The following is a 21,110-nucleotide window of genomic DNA, read 5'->3' on the forward strand; positions in this document are numbered from 1 at the left end:
GGGTGCGAAATAAAAAGAAAAACTAATAAAAGATTGGCCTTCATTTTTTCTCTTTTAGTATCAACCTCTTGTCACGAAATAAAAAAAAGTATTTTTGAAATAGTCTGTCTAAACTTATTAGGTTATTCTTCTCTTTAGTGCCCATTTATTGTTCACGAATGCAGAACGGCACACAGGCAGCAGGGGGAACATCAGGCAGGTCGAACACACAAGTCCAAATCTAGCTATGACGTGCAGCGACGCTTTATTGCAGGGATTGATCAAATGCTATACAACTAACGGCAAGCACTATGTAACAGAAAGTTTTAGATTAGGGTGACGCAAGCGCAAGGGCCCCCTAATCTAAAACTCTCTGATATGTAATATCATGCGATGTTTATGTTTATCCACTATAAAAGTTCCAATCGTATGCAATGTTTCATGTTTGTGGACTGCACCGCCCACAAACTATGCAGAAATGCATACGCCAAATAAGGCGGATGCACAGTGTGAGACGTTCTGTGCAGCGATTTCGCGATGTATGTGTAATGATTGCCGAGAAAAGAACGGCGACGACAAGTGTATGCACAGAAAGGTACCACATATATCTAGCTCTACATTTAAGGATCTTATACCTCTTGTGCCACCGTGGCAGACATCGAATACCTAAGTAAAGAAGGAATGAAGCAAATAAAAGAATCAATTGAACAAAGAGACAGTTGCGCAAAATTGTTAAATTTTGCTTTTGTAATGTTGGTATTTTGTTCCCACTCCTGTAACAATCCTCGCTAGAGGATTGACAGTATTCTGAAAAAAAAAAAAAGCCGGCGTGTTTTATGAGCCGGTGTACCTGTGAGCCGACAATATCTGTACTGGTTTTATGCAGAATTTTATTGCGAGAGCAAGTGTATGGACACTCCAAGCGCATTTCTGCCATCGTCGACGTCCTCGTTGCCGTGAGGTTCCGTATAAGGTCCAACGGCGATAAAATCGTCGCTGCGCGCCGTACGATGTGTGTGCGAGTGAAAGCGTACGAGGGTGAGCAGGCAATCGCGGCTCAGTGTAGCGCACGCGAGGGAGGAAGGCAGGCCGGAAGCGCGCGGTCTTTCGCGCACGAGGCACGGGGGCGAGGCGAAGGAGAGAGAGAGGGAGGGGGGGGTGCGTTCTGATCCGTCGGCTGCTGCTCACAGTGAGGCCGCGCGGGCGCCGTATCTTCAAACCGATCTGCGATGGGGACAAAGTGCACGCGCCGAGTACCGGTATAAGCTTCGTATGCGCTGTGCTTTCGACGTTTAGTTCGCGTTGAAGCGAAACGAGAGACAGCGCGAAGGTCAATTTGCCCGCTGCTCCTGTCGCGCTTTCTCACTCTAGCGTTTTCATAGCAAGTTTCCGCGGTCATCGAGCGAGGTGTGTTCATGTTTACCTGTGCGCGCATGACACCGTGCTTGTATGTTTAGTTGGTAAGCGAATGTTTACAAATTTATACAGCCCATTAAACTACTATCATTGCTTCGTATAGCTCTCTACAAATTTGATATCGCAATCGATGCTTCGCTTCTCGGGCGAAACTGCGACTTTTTATGTCTTATTACGCAGAAGAGAGGTGCGCTTACTGGCACTATACATTGGCGGTCAGCTTATCGGACTTATTGGCGCACATATAGCCTTCTTATATATATATATATATATATATATATATATATATATATATATATATATATATATATGTGTGTGTGTGTGTGTGTGTGTGTGTGTGTGTGTGTGTGTGCGTGCGTGCGTGCGCGCGCGCGCGCGTGCGTGTGTGTGTGTGTGTGTGTGTGTGTGTGTGTGTGTGGTGCGTGCGTGCGTGCGTGCGTGCGTGCGTGCGTGCGTGCGTGCGTGCGTGCGTGCGTGCGTGCGTGCGTGCGTGCGTGCGTGCGTGCGTGCGTGCGTGCGTGTGTGCGTGTGTGTGTGTGTGTGTGTGTGTGTGTGTGTGTGTGTGTGTGTGTGTGTGTGTGTGTGTGTGTGTGTGTGTGTGTGTGTGTGTGTGTGTGTGTGTGTGTGTGTGTGTGTGTGTGTGTGTGTGTGTGTGTGTGTGTGTGTGTGTGTGTGTGTGTGTGTGTGTGTGTGTGTGTGTGTGTGTGTGTGTGTGTGTGTGTGTGTGTGTGTGTGTGTGTGTGTGTGTGTGTGTGTGTGTGTGTGTGTGTGTGTGTGTGTGTGTGTGTGTGTGTGTGTGTGTGTGTGTGTGTGTGTGCACATCATACTTCTCACCTGGATCCCTGGATTAGGATGCCTGACCGACAGCCAGCCAAATATCTTCAGGTTTTCATTAAGGTCAGCACATATCTCTCTCAGGGCAAAGCAAAACATAACTAGAAATATGCGAGTGGTTTACACTTACAGAAAATAGAAAATTTTCAGGATGTCAACAATAACTTTTGTAACTGGATTAGCAGGATCAATAAATGTATCAACATCTTCGTATTTGTTCTCACACAAAGCGATTACACCTTGTAAAAATACAGTATGCGCTATAGCGCTCAACCTCTTCTCAATATCTTCTTTTGTAAGATGCCGCAGACACCGCTTACACAAGTCATTGTAGAAATCCTGTTGCCTTTACTGTTCTCTTCTTGCCTTCAATGAACTGTCTGTTCAGATGCGATCCAGGGATAGCTGATATTCCGCGATGTTACTCAACTATAAACCAATCAAAATAGAGAACCCGGAATGAAATGTCGCCTTTGGCATACTTGTCGCACAATCAACTGTTCGGAGGTTTTTTTCTAACACTTCATAGTCTGCCACAGTGTGACAGCAACGAGGGCGAGTTATAGAAACAGACTTCATATAAAACACGTGCGCCTTCCACGGATGTCAGTGTCGTCATCAAGCAGAACGCTAGAGCACGTAGATAAGAGTACAAATGGCCACACGAGCCAAATACACGTAGCAGAATGACATCTCCTTTGCCGCGGCTAAATACATTGATCACGACGAGATTTACAACACGTTCACGATTTCTTTTTGCGCTGAAATCAACTAAATCAACTCCGATACATTACTTTCGTATTATTTATTGCGGTTTGCTCGCTTTCTGAGGAAAAAAAAAGTCAATTACGTGGAAGAAACATGGCGTCGTTCCTTTATCTGACAGCGGCAGCAGTGGGGAAGTGCTCTATAATACAGAAACCTTGTCCGTTAAACCGTGACGAAAATGTTTCCGAGCAGAAAAGCAGCCGAGAGAAGCGATTGCTTTTTTTTTTCTTTATGAAGCTTTATGAAACTTTGCGCCAGAGGGTTCAGCGATGGGGTCTTTCGCCACGAACGCTGCGGGTGTCCTGACGAAGAAACGAGAAGCGACTTCGATTTTTAATCGGTTTGCCACGTGCCTCGCTGTCACGTCAACAGCTACACGCTCCATCTTACTGAATTCGTACAGCCTTGTATAGAAGCTAGAGCCAACCTGAGAAACGAGACTGTCAGTGTGCTCCGACAGGATGTCTAGATACATCCGCGACACATGGTGTTGGCGTCCATGTTGTCTGCTCTTGGTAACGGTGAAATGACGACGGTCCCAACGACGATCTCCCTATAGGGGGTTCCCCGTTTACTTATTTCGCAGGTACACACATCAATGACAACTGTGAATGACAAATTAGGCCATTTACTGATCTCGCAAATATCATTGTCAATGTTCATATGCTATCTGAAAACAAATTCAAGGCGCCGGGCACAAGTTTAACTGCATAATATAGGGGACAACGTTTCTTGGCCGTGCGGGGAAAGCTATGGGACCGAAGCGCAGAGTCTCCGTACGCTAAATTCCCTAAATTCATTAATAATGTTCACATTTCCCTAGCTGAAGTAAATTCTGCTTGATTTATTATTATGTTAAACACGCTATGAGAACCGTACATTATATACTATAACTATTGTGCTCTTTGAAAACTAATCCCTGCAATCATTTATGTTTTAATTTCTCGGATCCCACAACACTTTCTGAGCACCTGTTTTGTACAGTAAACAGGGTGCAGGCCTGCGTACAACCGAGTTGAGGGGCGCGTTTGTAAAAAACACTTTTCGTGAGAACGTAGTTCTCACAAACATGTGAGATCTAGATATGTCATTTTCAATGGTAAAATCAATAATTCGTGAAATTTTTTAAACATCCAGGGCTATATCGGAGGTTGTAAAAACGGGCAACGGACAACGCGTACACAGCGTGTAAAGAAAACCGAAACTGGTACCGATAGCAGCTGCTAGCTGCCGCACTACTTGGCGGAGTAACACGATTGTGCAGAAGCTCCGCCCCCTCTAGCCTTCGCTTCACTGCCAAGGTAAGTTGTCCCCGAGTATAGCCAAAAGTTGGAATTCTACACGGATAGAACTTAGCAAGGCTGTACCCGAAGTCTTTGTTTATTCGAGCTACAAAGAACATATCGAATAGTCAAATGTATACGCTCGGACCATTCGCCAAGCACCGTAGATTGTGCAAACACGGGTTTCCTTTTCTTGGTTTATGTTCAGAAAAACGAGGTCCACGCGGATTCCGAAACTATATTTTAAGCTTGTCACGTTGATCGGCGACCCGCTTCTCGTTCACGATGACAAGGCGCTGTTCCGTTGAACAATTGACTGGGCTCAATTGACTGGGTTTTGCGAGTTCAGTCCCCTTTTATTAACAGATTCCAGGTACAGCCTCATCGAAGCTGCGATGTCGTTGTGCCTATACCGAGTAAAAACCGTTAATTTAAACTCAGGTTCCTGTTCGCTCTTTCTTTTATTTTCTCATCCATTCTCGCAGAATAAATTATGAACACACACCGTATCCCTGCTACCTGGGTCTGGAGTAGCAGACGGCAGGTGAGTTTCTCAGGCCAATTTCCGTCCCGCCCTCATTAAAGGACTGGGTCTCGTCGTCTTCGTGTCTTCTGCGAGAGCAAATTGAATTCCTTACTGAAGTAGAAGCCGCGGGATTCTAGCACAAGATCTCTAATTGGAAAAGTTAGGGAGGGCAGGTGCATCGTAATCCACCACTTTTGGTTCGTATTTCTCCTCCGAAAAAAAAAAAAGATTACCTCTACGAAATAAAAAGGGTGCTTCAGTTCAAGCCTTAGATTGTGCGCGAAGGTCCTAAGAACGCTTGCTCGATCTTTTAGATACAAGGTGAGGTAAAAAGAAGAGGTTTAGGGAACTATACCGTCGGAATGAGCCAAAGCTTGAACACCACGTCGTTCGCGTTGTGCCGGAGGCGAGTACTGTGTCTCTCTCTCAGTGAATCTGTTCCTCGTCGAGAATGAGCAGCTGGCTTCATAGGAGCTGTTTGCATATAAGAAGCTTTCGCGAAGTTTTCACTACTCGGCTGTCACAACGAGTGAATAGCTTTCTTTGGCTCTTTGTTCCAGTCTTGCGACTTTGCTGACAGGGCTGCCCGGTCTGCCTACCGAGACACCGAGGATGGACGCCGCCAGGGAACTTCGTCTGCTTGTAGTCAAAAATACACAAGTTTTCTAGAGTTCTCCAAGTGTCTTCAGTGCCGACTGCGTAAGCTTGTACCTCTTGCTGCGGCTATAACTGCCATGTAGCCTTTCTCGCGGCGAAGCAGCGCTGCTGTGCCGCTTGTGGCTGCTGGGAGTGGTGTTTACGAACGCTTACTCCTATCGCATGGCAGTGGGTAACAGACCGACGTGGCACTCCTGTATTGTGCGTCAGCCCTCGCTGCGACGTCCGACGCCTCTATCTCCAGACAACTTTAAATCGACTGGACTCGAGACCATTCTTTGAGACAAAGATACTTGGACCGTGGCCACAACAGTCACTGGCACAAAAAGAGATTCGGGCACTAGTGCAGTGCTTGAAGTGCACCCACTTCAGAGACTGCTTATAAATATAATGTTCCTGTGCATCCTCCCACGTGTACCAAGTGCTCAGTCTCTTCCTATTTTCCTCTTTTTATTAGCCCTTTTCCTTACCCCCAGTGTAGGATGGCAAACTGGAAGCCCGTCGGTTGGACCTCACTGCCTTTCTTCTCTCTCTCTCTCTTCAGCCGTCATCGCGCTGGTCGGTCTTTCACCGCCGATTCAAAAGCGCCGATGGCGCGTGATCTGGCTCAAGAGAAAAACAACACTTGCCCTGCAGTGCACTCGCAGCACGCTCGCAGAACTTTAGCACGTTGTTTGTTCATTATTATGAGCTGCCTGCAGTGCCGGCTCTTGAGGGCAAGCACGTGCATGCTTATGTTGACCGCCTCATTCAAGTCGAGCCACTATAGACCGTTTTTTCATGGGCGCCACCATTGCGTAGGCAGTGGCGCCCATGAACTGCCAACTGCCCATCTATGGGCAGTTGGCATGCTGGCTTGGGCGAACACCCGTGTTGTATGTATGCTATGGTATACGCTCGGCGGCAGTTTCTGGTGGGTTTTTAGGGGCGAAGCTCCTTAGGGCGTGGGTCTGTCCTTCCTCCGATGTAGTATGTAGCCACCTGTAGTTTTATGAAGTGTTCACTAGATGACGTGAGTCCGTAGCTCTGGTTGGCATGGAGACCGCTATGTATGTATGTATACGCATATATACATATATATGTATATGTATAGTATAACCAGAAGCCGACTTCCGCTTCCGTTATCACTTCCGCTTCCGCTTCCGGTTCCACTTCCGGTTCCGCTTCCGGTTCTGGAAGCCAGCTTCCGGCTTCCGGAGAACGCTTCCGGCGTTTTTCTCTCTCGTCCGTAGCTAGGTGCGCTGCGGTGCACAAGGGCGTTCGTTCCCGACGCGCGTTCTCTTTCTCTCGTTCCCGACGCGCGCTCTCTTTCTTTCTCGTCCGTAGCTAGGGGCGCTGCGGTGCACAAGGGCGTTCGTTTCCGACGCGCGCTCTCTTTATCTCTCGTCCGTAGCTGTGGTTTACCCGAATGATCCCCCGGTGCTTCGCCCACTCATCATCATTCACTTCGTGGATATGCTGTGATTTTTTTCGCACTCGCGCGGTCTATTTAGCATGAAATGGCGTCTTCTACTTGAGGTATGGTCCTGTGAGGCGTAGTGAAGGAATTTAAGTCTGAAGTAATTAAGCGGCTGGAGTTTCTGCTGGCGTTAGGGTGGACGGAGCACCCAGTGCGAGGTGTACGTGTTTGTTCAAGCTTACAATCAGCCTCGGATATCAGTTGGGTATTTCGTAAAATTCGTTTCACGAATGTTACCATACTGCAACATTCTCAGCACTGTAATTCTAAGCTCTGGTTTAGCTGCAACAAGTAGTTACGAAACATTTGACGATCCTAACAGCGTGGGTACCATTCTGCTGGTGATTAAGTTGTACTGTTTACTTTGACAAGCGTTCAAGTTGTTATCTGTAGATACATTGGGCGACTGCCTTGTTTGCTGGGCAAGCTTTGCGCCCACAAACAAAATAGTTTGGTTAATAATAACCGCATACCGTACAGTGTGAATCAAACTTTTCGAGTGGTCGAACGACCAGCTGCAAAGTGCGTGACCTTCCGAGGCAGTACTAAATACTGTGTTATAGATTCTCTATAGCGCATGGTCCAAGTGGTCCAAGCATGCGGCACGACCACGGGAAGTCTTATTGCGTCGTATCCCCTGTTCTGGTTTATTTTGCCGCAAAAGGCCGACATATTAACTTTTTTTCTTTTTTTTTTCAGTCTCGTAAGTTCAGTCATCTACGACGCATTCACCCATCTTGCGGAAATTGTGTCCTTACAAAAAGCTGTTGGATTCTCTTTATGTGATCCCCTTTGTATATTGTGCCTTACAGAGTAAAATGGCAATGCCGATCGAAGCACGAAGCTTGTGTGTATCATGTTGGTTTGCCAACCGCAGTGCTCGCTGTGTTGAGCAACGCATTCGGCCTCTTGACGTAGGCTAACGTAGACATAGTGATTTGAAGTCTACTAGACTTCAAATGCGCGAGAACGATGCCGGTGGCTGATGGAAATGTTTTTCACAACAACTCTTCGTCCAGTGAAAACCGATGCATCCAACATAGTTCACAACACATACACACACCGCGACTGATGATGCGCATCGCATTTTTGCACATCCAAGAGAAATTTCCAGATACTGTAGCTACTGCTGCACCTAAAGGCTACACAGTGGTTGTTCGACCACCTCGTAAGAACTGACATCCCGTAATTTGCACTCGGAACTAGCTAAAACACCTCCAAATCGTTCCGCTGCGCGCGACCGGCAACACATTCAAGCCGCGCCGCGCCGGCTCGCACAAGCCGGAGAGGAGGAAAGTCTCCTCGCGCGCCCTTTCCACATCGCCCGATGAAAAGGTATATAAAAGAAGGCGAGTTTATCCTCAAGAAAGTTACTGCCGCGAAGCGTTTGACTCTCACGTATGTCTCCACCCAGTTGGATCAAAGTACTGGCCAATCTGTTCAAGAATAAATGCTGGTGCAGCTTTCAAATCTTGCTTCCAAATGGCCCGCACGTCACATTCGGCATGTTGCCCTCGCGTCGGTAAATCGAAAAGGGTTTTATGTTACACGAGAGCAAATACGCACACAAACGCGTGCACTAGAGCAGGCCGATGAGAAGCTACTTCAAAAACACAAGCGACAAAAATAAGAAAGAAAAGAAGAAAAAAAATGTCGCGAGAGACTGCTTGGTCAAACTCTACCACTGCGTAGAAGCGAGAAGAGGCGGGAGTGCGCGCGTCTTGTGAATCAAATTTAGTTGAAGCGGCAGCCGCTGTAAGGGATCACTAACTGAAAAAAGCTCCATTCTCATCCAGCCACACTTACCACAGAAGAACATATCGGTTATACAAAGAAAGCTTCGCAGATGATCAAATCATTTGTCTTGGTTCGAACACCGAACCAACACCACCTAGATAGTACAAGGACTGTTCACTCTGATCCATGACGGCATGTTACCTGGCCCGAAATTTCCATTGCCAAGCCTGGCGTGACGAAAGCACTGACGTCGTCATCACCCCTGTTTACTCGCGAGAATCCCCATTAGATTCCATGGCAGTCGGGCCAGGTATTATTGACGTCATGGATCGGAGTGAACAGGCTTTGTGCTATCTAGGTAGTGTTGACCGAACCCGGCACCACACCGAACTGTTGCGCCATACCTCCGGGTGGATACGACTGGCTATGCAGCTCCCGTTCATCACAAACAATTGTCGGAACAAACCATTATGGAAAGCAGGGGCGACGAAGGCACTGCCACCATTCTTAAAGACAACAAACCTGCAAGAACAGCGTTAGGCTTAATGGGCTGCATTCTTGGAAACTGTGGTCTTAAACGCGGGTCAAGCGTGAGAAATTTGACAAGGACTGGCGCAGTCAAATTTCTTACCCTTGTGCCGTCCTTAACTACGCAGTTTTCAAGAACGCAAACGTGCCAACTTACCCATCTGTCCATACCTTATTTGGCCTTCATTCTGCTGCTCGAGATCCAGCGCTGTGACAGTGTGTGGGGATCTTGACCCACTATGATCGTCTACTGAAGAGCAACAGCACAGGCAACAAGCAACATAGCAACATTTAGCTGTTGCTCGTCGAGCGACACTCGGTTCAGCGCACGTCCTGTCGTATAGCTAGGGGTTCATTTGCGCCTTCGTATATATTGCGCTATTATAAAACAAAAATTGAATTCTGGTGTTTTAGGTGCCAAAGTCACGATCTGATTTACGAGGCACGCTGTAGTGGGTGATTGCAGACTAATTTTCACCAACCGGGGTTCTTTATCGTGCAATCAATGCGCGGTACACGAGCGCGTTTTTATATTTTTCATCGTACCCTTGACTAAGAGCTCAGCAGCGCAATGCCTGGCCTATCAGCTATAGCGGCGGGTTCTGCTCAGTTATGAACGCTATCCGTAAGATTAACCAACTCGTTGAGATACTGCTGGAGAAAATAAGTTGTTCGTATACGCGAAGAAACATGTTGTCTAGGATTGCTTAAGCACATTTATGACGAGGACAAGCAAATGCGCTCACACACACACACGCACGTGCTTAAACGATCCCAAGTATACCTTGCGAACGAGGCCAAACATCAACGCTTGTCAATGTCATTGACGAAGCTCGTCTGAAATAGACATTTCTGTCGCAATTTGTGTCGCATGCGTATGGTACATGCAAAATGAACGAAAATAAAAGCGCCACAGTTGTCTTTATTATTCTCAAAGAATGTCCACAAATATTCGTAAAATAACTAAAACAGAATGTCGGTCCCAATCATTCAGTTTTAAGCGATTTCAACTGGTGCAGGCGGTTACCATTTCTGCGGAACCATTAGTGAGTCTCTCAAGCAAGACTCTCAGGTAAGTCATGCCGCCGAAAACGCATATCAAATGGAAATGACGCGTGGTTATTAAAGAGATGCACATGCTGCGGTCCATTTGAAAATGTATAGTTAGTAGCACACTGGCGCAGCTGCACATTCGTGGTCGATCGGTCCTGCCTGTTATTGTCCCGAGCAGATTAGCCGCTGCGAAGTTTCAACACGCCGAGGAAAAAGGCATAGGCGCGCGCATTCCGGAAAACTGAAAAGCAACGCCAAAGCACAAAGACGAAAGCTAATGAACAAGAAATGTCAAGAGCAAGCACTGCGCGAAGCGCCAGCAAGCGATTAATGCACGGAGTCTGGCGAAATGTCGGCTGGTTGGGAGCGATGGTGATCGTGATTCAAAGTCAGGAAGTTCTTTAGAAGAATTTCTTAACCCTAATCAGCGTCTGTCTGACCAGTGGGAAGCAGATCTGGCTAGCTCAGGCCCACGCGACCAGCTCCGCTTGCTAACGCGGGCATGATTGGCGATTACTGCCGCAGTACTTCGGTATACGAAGCAGCCTAACCACCGGCTAGTGAACAAGCTACATCAACGCTAGTTCTCCCATCCCGATTAAATGAATGTTTTGTACTATGCTATTACGCATTATGGCAAATGCGTCAACGCTCCCCTCTGACATCGCGCATGAAATTTGTTGCTGCAGTAGCACTACTAAGCCGTTTCGTATAAATCCCATTGATTCCGTATGTTTTTATACAATTATTACAGAAATGATGCGAAATTCATATGCGATATACTAATAAATTTTGCATGAATGCTACGGAAACAAAGGAAGAACGCATGCAGTTATTAGATTGCATATGATAACTTTTCAGTAGGATGACTTATTGCCTCAAATTCAAAAGTCTACGCTCAGTCCCGTTTTCTCAATGCCTTTTTTTTTCTTCCTTTTCCTCGTTGCACCTTAGCAGAGTAGTTCCGGTTTCACTCATGAAACAACCCACGATAAAGTTATTCCGCACACATCCGCACACATCCTGCTCGTCCACCGTCATCTAAGTAGCACAGGACGGTCACCATGTCTGTAGTTCCAAACACCCTCTTGCATACGACTCGACTGCAGTTCGTTCAGCACGTCCGGTGCACAATGCCTGTATAGCACACCTAGGTGTCTCGCACAGCTGCTTCAGCGACGTCGTGAAGTTCCAGCCAGAGCCAGGGCCTTCTGCGAGGCCAGACGCATTGCGACGACAGTGCGATCGCAGATTGCGACTTGGCTTGGCTTGGCTTGCCTTACTTCTTGGGAATCGCCACTGCAACACTTCGGTTCTTCGCACCTCCGCTCGCATTTTTGTTTTCTTTTTTTTTTCTTCACGCAGAGAACTAACGCTCACTTTTTGAGCTTCTGCGGTGCCAAAATAGATTTCACCTTATTCGTGATCCTCTCGAGCACGGAGGGTTTCTTGACCAACTTGCCGTCGGGTCCGACCGCGTGGTGGTGCAGGAAGAGGTAGTCGAGGAGGTCCTGAAACACCAGGGGGAAGCACAGAAATATGACGACGAGGAGCCAGCGGACGAAGCCGTCGCAGCGGTACATCTGCCTCGGGTGGCGAGAGCACACCGCCTTCTCGAGGGTGTCCACGACTTCGTCGACGTTGTCACGCGCGAAGAACGCCATCGTGTTGACCGAAATGTCGGCCATCTCGGTGGCATAGTCGTCGCCGTAGGCGTCCTTCACTTCCCGGGGCAGATTGCTCTCCTTGTACTTTTTGACGATGTTCTCCGGCTTCGGGAGTATAGCAGTCCTGGTGTGGGGAAGAAATGAAAGGCGCAATGGTTACTGACACATTACACGCGTAGACGTATCTTGCGATAAGGCTTTAGGCCTAATTTGGTATGCCAGAAACTAGGAGGTGAACGCATACAAAAAAAAAATGTTTGACGAGGTTCGCAACCCCTGTTTTAACAAGCAGAATATACATTATAGGATGGCATTTTGCACATGAGGCCGTATCAGAGGCGCGCTTGAAATAGAATACAAAGATATACAACGACTAGTCCAACCAAGACCACGGTACGCTGTCAAATGATAAAAATTCGTAGATGAAAAATTTAATTTGATGTCACCGTTCGATGTCCTAACGTCCAGTCAGTTAATGTTGGATGCAGTAGGTGGATGGAATTTTGTCTACCGCCTGCGTGCAACGGTCCTCTTGTAAAAGCCAGCTAGAAGCGTTCTTTCACGCTGGAGCGAGCTTAGACAGGTAATGATCTTCACTTCACGGATGTAGAGTCAATCAGTTATTTTTTTAAAGCGTAGGAACCAATCAATAAGAGCCAACAGCTTCTTTGCTCAAGAGCAACCTATAGCTGGGGAGCTTATGTATAAATACGTAGAGAAATTGCTTTTCTCAGCAACCCCTGCACCAATGTTTAATGAGGTATGTTGCATTGAAAAGAAAAGTTGAAACCTAGTGACTGTAGAAAGCAATTTTTTTTTTTACTAAAACGGGCAATTAAAAATATTTGAACTGAACGAAAAAAAAGAACAAGAAGAAAACATGCATCAAGTTTACAACTCTAACAGAAATAAAAGACGATATTACAATTCTGTAAACTTCCCCTAATAGTTCAGATATGCACAATATACAAACAGATATATATTACACGCCGTTTTGATATGTACAATTAACTTGTAAGCAGTACTTTCGCAAAATACTTGTAAACATTATCAGAACTTTACGTAAGATGTAAATTCATAAATCAAATTTGTCCGCTTTAGATACTATAACGGATTCAATTTACAGAACTGCGGTATCTGCTAATGATGCAGAGTTACGGATTTGTAAACAACTTGCTTCGTTTTTTTTTTTCGTTCTTTTTCTTTTTTTTTTGAGCTTACCGATTTTCGAGCATTGAAAAAACAATTACAAGCTCAAAATCAAAATTCCGCTTCCAACAGCCGCTAGAACTTAACTTTCTCTCTCCCATGCAACAAATTGCATTCAAATCGGCCCAACGGTTTTCTCATGAGAGCATTTATGCGTTTTACATTTATTTCAACAGGCGGCATCGGAGTATAGGCCCCGAGCGAAAGCTTCCTCTTACGACCCACTGAACCTACACTGCCTTGCTCTAAGTGCAAGGACAGATAAACATAAGCTCGTATGCAATAGAATATCTATTCAGCAGGACATGGCATCCGAGGCTTCCCGGTTATTCATGGGCGGCAACCACGTCCGCTTACTTGTAGTAGGTGGGCTCCACGAGGATGACGGAGATGCCCCACTTCATCAGCTCTCGCCGCAGTCCATCGCCCAAGGAGATCACGGCATGTTTGGTCATGCTGTACACATTGTTCCACGAGGCCGTCGCTCGACCTGCAATAAGGCAAGACCGTCGCACCACCACGCACTTTTTTGATGCGGTGAAAAATATCCTCAAACGATACGATGCACAAGCACTCGCTATTTCTCAACGTTTCTTTTCGCAACACATTTCGATCGCTTCTGCACGTCCCTGTACAGATTTAAATGTACAGTCAGGGATAAAATTTTATGGTATGCGGGATCTCAGAAAAAGCAAAATGTCTGTATTTCAAACGTATGCGTCCAGCATAGGGCTGTACTGATTTAATGATTGCAAGCTAGAACTAGGTGGATATTTGACTTTGGCGGAACCTGCATCTAGTAAAGTAGTGACTTTGCCTGCAGAGTATTCGTTAAAATGTACGACCTTGGCTGTGATACTACAGTTCAGTTCACCCCTAATCCACAGTAACATGTCAAGCCTGTAGAGACACTAATACCTCGCGTCCGTTTATACTAGCATCTACGTATATATACTACGTATCTTTCTAAGCCATCCCGAGAGTATTGAATCAATTTCGTTAACTCAGGTAAAACTCACGGGTTCATTCGCATACAGTGGTCATCTTAATCTTAGCCATCTTTAAAAAAAGTGCAGTGTCAGGAAGTTAGCATGGGCCTCCTGAAATAGCACCGCCCAGCGACGCACCGGCATAGCTTGCGGTGAGCACAATCCGCCCCTTAGATTGACGCAGCAGCGGCAGGAAGGCCTGGACGGTGCGCACGCAGCCAAACACGTTGATGTCGAAGTGTTGCTGCATCTCGGTAATGCTCCACCATTCAAGCTCCATGGCACCGAACACGCCGGCGTTGGCCACTACCGCCCACAGACCTGCATGAAGGGCAAACGGAAGCAAGTTTGCACGGGCGTAACTAAACTGAACTTTACGATAAGCCATGCTCACCGTAGAAGTGATGCACAAGCTTAACATATTCAGAAGACGACGGCCCAACTTATGGGCTATCGTGAAGCATCTCGCTGGAGCGTAGAGATAAGACACTATGTTTTAAGGGATCAGGACAGGCCATGGAAATGAACGTGAAGGAAAATGTTAACAGTGAAGATAGCGGCCGTTCAAGAGGGGTGACGAGAGTGGAAGAAATTATGCAGATGCAACGTATACATGCTGGAAGCGAAGTTCTTTGCGAGGTGGTTAAATTTCATGCGGCTAAATAGGAGGGAAGTCATACGAGTGAACTCTGTTCACGTATGATTGCCGAAAGTTACCGGAAGTTGACGTAGCCTTAAGAGAGATTTACGTCGCAAGCACTACTACACGTGTACGGCAGGAGAGCAGAAAACATCGTCAAGGAGTGCTTGACACTGAAATAATTGATTAAATACAGTACAAAAATTTCGCTGTAATCGTCGTTAAACAGTTACAGCTTCACGAAATTGCTTTTCACGTTGCAATATTTTTTTTCTTAAACAACAATATGCCAGTACGCTGGCTCATCGCGTCTTCCTCTCGCGACGAATTATTCATTCTTTTTGTTATTCCGTTCAGGGGGAGGAAGAACGACGTTGAGCACCGCATGCTGCACACGTAGTGCAGAAAATGTGCGAACAGAAAACAACCAGCTTTCAATTCTGAGTTGGAAAGAAAAACAGTTCAAAAATAACAATACCCAACGCGCACCGCAAGTGTCCCCCGCAAGAAGTGGTTCTTCATTCGTTTTTAATGCAAACCAAACAGCCTCGCCAACACATCCAAGGGCTCGGTATTATGTATACTCAAAGGATGTTTGCTGACACGTCAACAATACAATGGTGTGAGCGTTTGCGACAACACTTGACACTCTCCGCGCTCGAAACGACTATACCGCAGGTCATGTGTCACTACATGATACCATTATCGACCCAAAAAAAAGTTCTTTCAGATGGGGTGCTTCAAAATCCATCAGGGGTCTCGCGTTTTCGCCGAGTTGTGCTCCAGGAACAATTTATCTCGGCAGCACAGCCATGCACACCACAAACACGCGTATTTATGCGAGTGCATGAACTTTTATTCGTTTTTCAACTTTTCACTTTGTTTTCCTGATTATGTTCTTTTTACATTATTTCCCACTGCGGGTTTCTAACTGCCAATGAAGAGTGGGCTACACATTCGGTATTTTTTTTCTTCGTGCTTTCATTATTTAATAAACACGAAACACGGGTAGATTTCTACTTTTATCAGTGGCCTGTAGAAACGCCCAGCATTGCAAGAAGACTTATTGACGATTGTTTCTTAAAGCATATATTTCGCAAGTTTACAGACTTGAGACGTCTAGGGAGGGAATTTTTATCACAAAAACTAGTCCAACGGGAAAAACCAAAGAGTGTGAACATACGCTGGGACAGAACGCGACAGTCAGGGATGCTTTATTAGGTCACGATCAAATTTAGATGCCTGGCAAGCCGTATATGTCGCAAGAATGAATCAATTGTTACGAAAGGCGCGAACAGACGAAGACAAGAGGAAAACACAGAACGAAAGCTTCTATAGTAGCTTTCTTTTTCTCCGTTCGCGCTTTTTCCCTAGCAATGAATACCCACCAACTCGCCCGCTTCATCAATTCATGAATGAATCCACGTCACACAAAGAGGAGAGGCCTGAAGTGAGTACAGCTTGATTACATTTTGTCCTAAAAGAAAAGTGACTTTCTTAGTACTAGCGATTTCTCCAATCCATGGTGCATCTTTTAGATATTTAAATGTTGTCGGTGTTGTTTATGATGCGAAGTTATGATGCGAAAAATGAGCCATCGAAGCACCGGCGATCTAACCAACATAAAAAATAAACTCCAGAAATTACGAATGCTCAATTCCCACAGACACCTCAATTTTGTTGCTGCTCAGCGCTTTTAAGCATATCACGAAAGATGTTTGATGCCATTTTTTAAAAGAAATTGGGTGGTGCAGCGGCATGTCAATGCATGCGATGCTTTAGCGGCATTGCAGAAGAAATGCGGTATTTGGCTACAGTGTGGCATGACTGCACGTGGGTAAGTCAATGATGGATCGGCAGTTATAAATGGTCCTGCACGATGCAAGCTGCTCCTCATCAGAAAGAGCGATGCAATTTTGAGAACATGAATTTGTGGCTAAGTGTACGATCCCAGCGTCTGCCTGGGCCTTTTGTGCATCTTTCACTTTCTACAGAAAATTTCTATGCTTTTCGTCAAAAGAAAATTAAAAAAAAACAATAAAAAAGTACACGGAGGAGTACGTTATCAACTCATTCAACTTAGAGGGTAGGCTTCAATACCAGGAAATTGACCGCACTTGCCATCGAAGCGCTATCCTGTCTATGTCAATGGGTACCACCGACCGCACATCCACAAGTTTGCGGCGGTTATGAAATGTCGGGGACGTCTGGCAGAGAGGCGGACAAAATTTGTGGGCAAAGCAGAAAAGGCTACGCAGACTTGTGCTGCAGTAGTGATCTTCGCAAGGTAATTAAATGCGGCGCTTACTTCCACCATCACTCAGCTGCACACCATGACCCTGACTCACATTCGCAGCACCGCGATCGGTGCCGCACGAGACCAATAGGGTTCGTTGAAAAGTGTTTTTGCCGTTCTGTGCTCCGTCCGAGTTAATGCTATAAGTGAATAATGAGGCTCACCGTTTCCGTCGAGGTTTTGACGTACGTAATCCACGGCCTGGCGGAAGTCTTCGTCCTTCGTAACGTTCAGCGGTACCACGTGAAGTTTGCTGGATGCCTTCAGCTGGAGATTCTTGGCACCTTCACCATGTGGAAACAGGCAGCCCGCGAACACCTGCACATTGAACAGAAGCTATAATTAATCTGCACGAAACAGGAGTGCATCCGTCCATCGTCGCCCTTTCTCTCTGTCTGGATTATATATATATATATATATCGCTACCGGAAAATCGGTAGTGAAATTGCCGTAGAATACCCGCACGCTGACGCATTTTTACGGCATCTACTCGGGTTTATCCCCGGTCCGTCGGCACAGAAAGATGGAAGTACCAAATTTTATGTCCAGAGTTCACTGGTTCTGTCGTCGCAGTACAGCGGTAATCGAGATCTGACACAGGCCTTAAATTGTCCTACAGCGGACTTCAACAAATTGAATTATGGTGCCTGTCTTTCGGCTGTCTTAGTTTCATCTTAGTTGGAATTGTCTACAGTTAGCAATGTTTCATGTTTCACAGTGCATTCGTAGCTGTGTCTATAAATGGTAGGGAACATCCTTTCGCTTATCTCAGGGGCCGACTGACATATTATCCAAGTCGAAAAAAAATGTTTCTATGATGTCGCAAGATAACTGGAAATAAGAGATGCTCGGAAAAGCTCAATACTGACACGACCACGAGCTCTGAAATTAAACGGCAAATTGAATATCGCGAAGCTGATAGCCTATCCATTTCCCCTTTCTTTGTGATCCTGCTATGAAAGTCGTTTTTGTTTACAAAGAGAAGTTAAGCTTTTTTTTTTTCATTATGCAACGGTGATACCGTGGATACCATGTACATATCTGCGATAAAAAATAGCGTAGCACGTCAAACCTGGCGTTTCTATTTGGCGGACAAGAAAGCGGTAACCGAAAATCAGACACAGATAGAGAAGAGAGACAAAACGAAAAAAAAATGCAAGGTGGATTACTTTCCTGTCATTAATGGTGCTGAAATTCAACACTTCATAACGTGCTTTATGGCTTGGAAAAGTTGGCCGCGCAGTGCAATGTCAACGAAAAAATTCAAGCCATTAGCAAGTTAATGTCGTTTTCTGTGCCCATGTGCCCCGGGCATGGCTTCTACGTGCGATATCACAATCCTAAGGTATTGCTCTCCTGCCTATCCGACCGAAAAAGTATAGGGCTCCTAAGAGCCCTTGATCGAGAAACGGATATTCTCCCAAGCGTTGTTTTGGTCTTGCGTGTACGTGTATTTTCGTCCTCATCTTAATGCACTGTTTTGCGCTGTTTATAGCTCAATCGCAGATGCGGCGGGCAGCCCGGTTCGCCATTCCAGTCACAAGAATCAGTGAGCGCTGTGGGACGCAGAAATCAGAGGCAAACGAAAATCTCCTTAGCTCAGCGTGATCGCTGCATCGCAAACGTTACCGCATCTACCAAGCCCCGCACCGCCTGCACAGGCACTCCGTGTGCTGGTGCGAGCTGCTTTGTCAGCGGCCTGATGGCCAGTTAAACGCGATGCTATGCCCTCTGACGCGCGTGCGCCTCGTTTTCCAAGTTTGTCGAGCGATAGCACGGTTTTGCTTGCTTTGGGAAAGGACACAGACGCTGCTATAGGCGCCGTAAGCAACTACCACATTTACAATTGCACCACAAGACAACACACAGACGCTGCTCGGCGCGGCAGCAGCAGCGAGCGAATTGACGTTCATGCTGCGTCTCCCTTCGACGCGAACGAAGCGTCGAAAGCACAGAGCATACGAAGCTACCAGCACTCGGCGCACTTTGCCCACATCGCAGATCGCTTTCAAGACATGGGCGCCCACGCGGCGTGCGCAGCAGCCGATGCTATAGTGGCAGGCTTAGTCCCAATTTGACCTTGACTGAGCTTGAAGGTCAGATTTACGGAACCAGGCGTTTTCTGGGTTTGTACCTTGAGTAGTAGAGCTATCGCTCTAAAAGAAGTTCCCTTCTTGTGTTGCGATTATCTTATCGCTTGTGTAGTCTCAAGTGGTAGTACACCATTACAATTCTTTGAATATTATCGCGCGAGCGTCGACCGCACGGGATGTCAGCTGCCGTGAAGTGGCGAGGGGCACTCCTGAAGTGAATCCATTAGAAATAGGATAGGAATAAACTTTATATGTCCAGCGGATATGGCTGTTGGTGCCCGGGGCTAGGCTGCCAGGGGTCCATCGCCGGAGAAAAATCTCTCGAGATCCTCGGCAATAGCCCTGGCCCGCTGGACGGCCCACTCCTGGTCTTCGGGTGCCTCGCTGAGGAGGGCGGCTTGCCATTAGAAATAGAAATCCTTTTGCACGCCCACGCCTACTGTCGGCAATCCAGCCAAACCTCGCCGCTACAAGGCCACCGACACATCGTGCGGTTGATGCTCGCGCTATATTATTAACGAACTGCAGTGGTGTACCTCATAAAAGGAGCGATAGGAGTGAGCTCTCTGATTCGGAGGGAAATAGTCCAGGTTAAGTTCTATGGTAGCGGCCACACGTGCCATTTTCGCTTGAGTGATCAAGAAGGTGGGGAAGAAGGAGCGTTCTGAGTCTCAATAATAACATTGTTGAGTCTGCGTCATCGCTTTAAAGCTCTTGCAATTTAGCTACGTCGTGCGAGGCTCATCTTTCGCCACGGAAGACTATCGCCACACGCCTCTCTTCCGATGACCCAAGTGGTGCTGCAGACATCCGTTCAGTCACTGCCAGCTGCAACGGTACAACCGCTGCGTAGTGCACCGATGGCTCAAATCGCGAGACGCGCAAGCGTAAAAACCATCCGATTCATCTTACCACTAATCATTCCATCAAAGCATCTAACAAGCTTCCAATGTGTTCCGGCAGTCCAAGCTTCCACCTTTCTGACGCGTTGTCCAACGGATCGGATTTTCTGACGCACAAATTTGTTTACTGCTCAAAAATTATTGGCGAATGCGGCTCTTCGTACGATTGACTGCAACCAGGATCACACGCGGTGTCGTACAGTGAGTCTACTTAAACCGCGAACGGGCGGGCGACGTACGTACGCACATACCTGGAATCCCAGCCTGTCGAGGCGCAGTGCGAGCCGGTGGCCGAAGCCGGAGTCGCAGCCTGTGATGAGCACGGCCTTTCCCGCAGCCGATACGCCCGAGTCCGGTAGCAGACTGTACAAGAAGTAGCCGAGCGTGAAGACACACACTACGGGCAGTCCGATGGCGCACGAGGCGTACACCAGCGGCGTCCATAGCCCCGGCACCAGCCGCAGCGCCAAGTAGGTCAACGTCGGTGTCAGCAGGTACACCGTGAGCTCGCGGTAGAAGTCCTCCTGCAAGAGCAACGTCAACCAGAGTTAGCATCAGGAACATAGCTACGGTCATCATCATTAAATGGGTTTGGTTTACTGAGAAAGCACACGGGTGAAATGCTGAGCGAGCTGGTATTTCACACTGAAGGAAAACAAAGCGACGCACGATAGCACGGAAGAGTGGCTCCGGCAGCGGCATGGCTTGCAACTGTCACACTTTCTTCTGCTTCGTTTTACAGATTGCCGCAAACGCTAGCAGCTACTATCGTCTGGGAGGCTTTCCTTCACACCGCACTAAGCTCACTTCACGCCCGTTTTAACTGATTTCTAATCAGTCCTGCTATTCCACGTGTCCCGCTTCAATGCCTCACTGGAACCTGACAGCCTCTACGAACTGCTCGCCTATCAGCAGGTCTGACTAGCTGCTGTTACGTCATTCGGCGTGCAACTGCAACGACACCTACGTTGTCTGTCCTGCATTTGAAGGCGTCGCCGACAGAAAATTCCTTCAGTGGGTCCGGCAGCGGCATGGCTTGCGACCATTACAGTTTTTTCTGCCTCGTTTTACAGG

General features: G+C 47.0%; 1 protein-coding gene across 3 annotated transcripts in view; it reads right to left on the bottom strand.

Annotated features, from left to right (window-relative positions):
* Positions 1–10,091: 10,091 nt before the first annotated feature.
* LOC119449729 (short-chain dehydrogenase/reductase family 9C member 7) overlaps positions 10,092–21,110 on the bottom strand; it is a 55,088-nt gene continuing 44,069 nt past the window's right edge. For 2 of the 3 annotated variants that reach the window (XM_037712973.2, XM_049665409.1), the window contains exons 2-6: positions 20,288–20,560; positions 17,206–17,359; positions 14,244–14,426; positions 13,474–13,606; positions 10,092–12,031 (exon numbers count right to left, since the gene is read on the bottom strand). In XM_037712973.2, the coding sequence (XP_037568901.1) occupies positions 11,617–12,031; positions 13,474–13,606; positions 14,244–14,426; positions 17,206–17,359; positions 20,288–20,560 (1,158 nt within the window). In that variant the 3' untranslated portion in view covers positions 10,092–11,616. Of the gene's footprint in view, positions 12,032–13,473; positions 13,607–14,243; positions 14,427–17,205; positions 17,360–20,287; positions 20,561–20,705; positions 21,025–21,110 lie in introns of those variants that run through there. The other variant, XM_037712972.2, reaches the window with a different exon arrangement.

This window comes from Dermacentor silvarum, chromosome 4 (assembly GCF_013339745.2).
Source record: "Dermacentor silvarum isolate Dsil-2018 chromosome 4, BIME_Dsil_1.4, whole genome shotgun sequence".
In the NCBI taxonomy this organism is placed as follows: Eukaryota; Metazoa; Arthropoda; class Arachnida; order Ixodida; family Ixodidae; genus Dermacentor; species Dermacentor silvarum.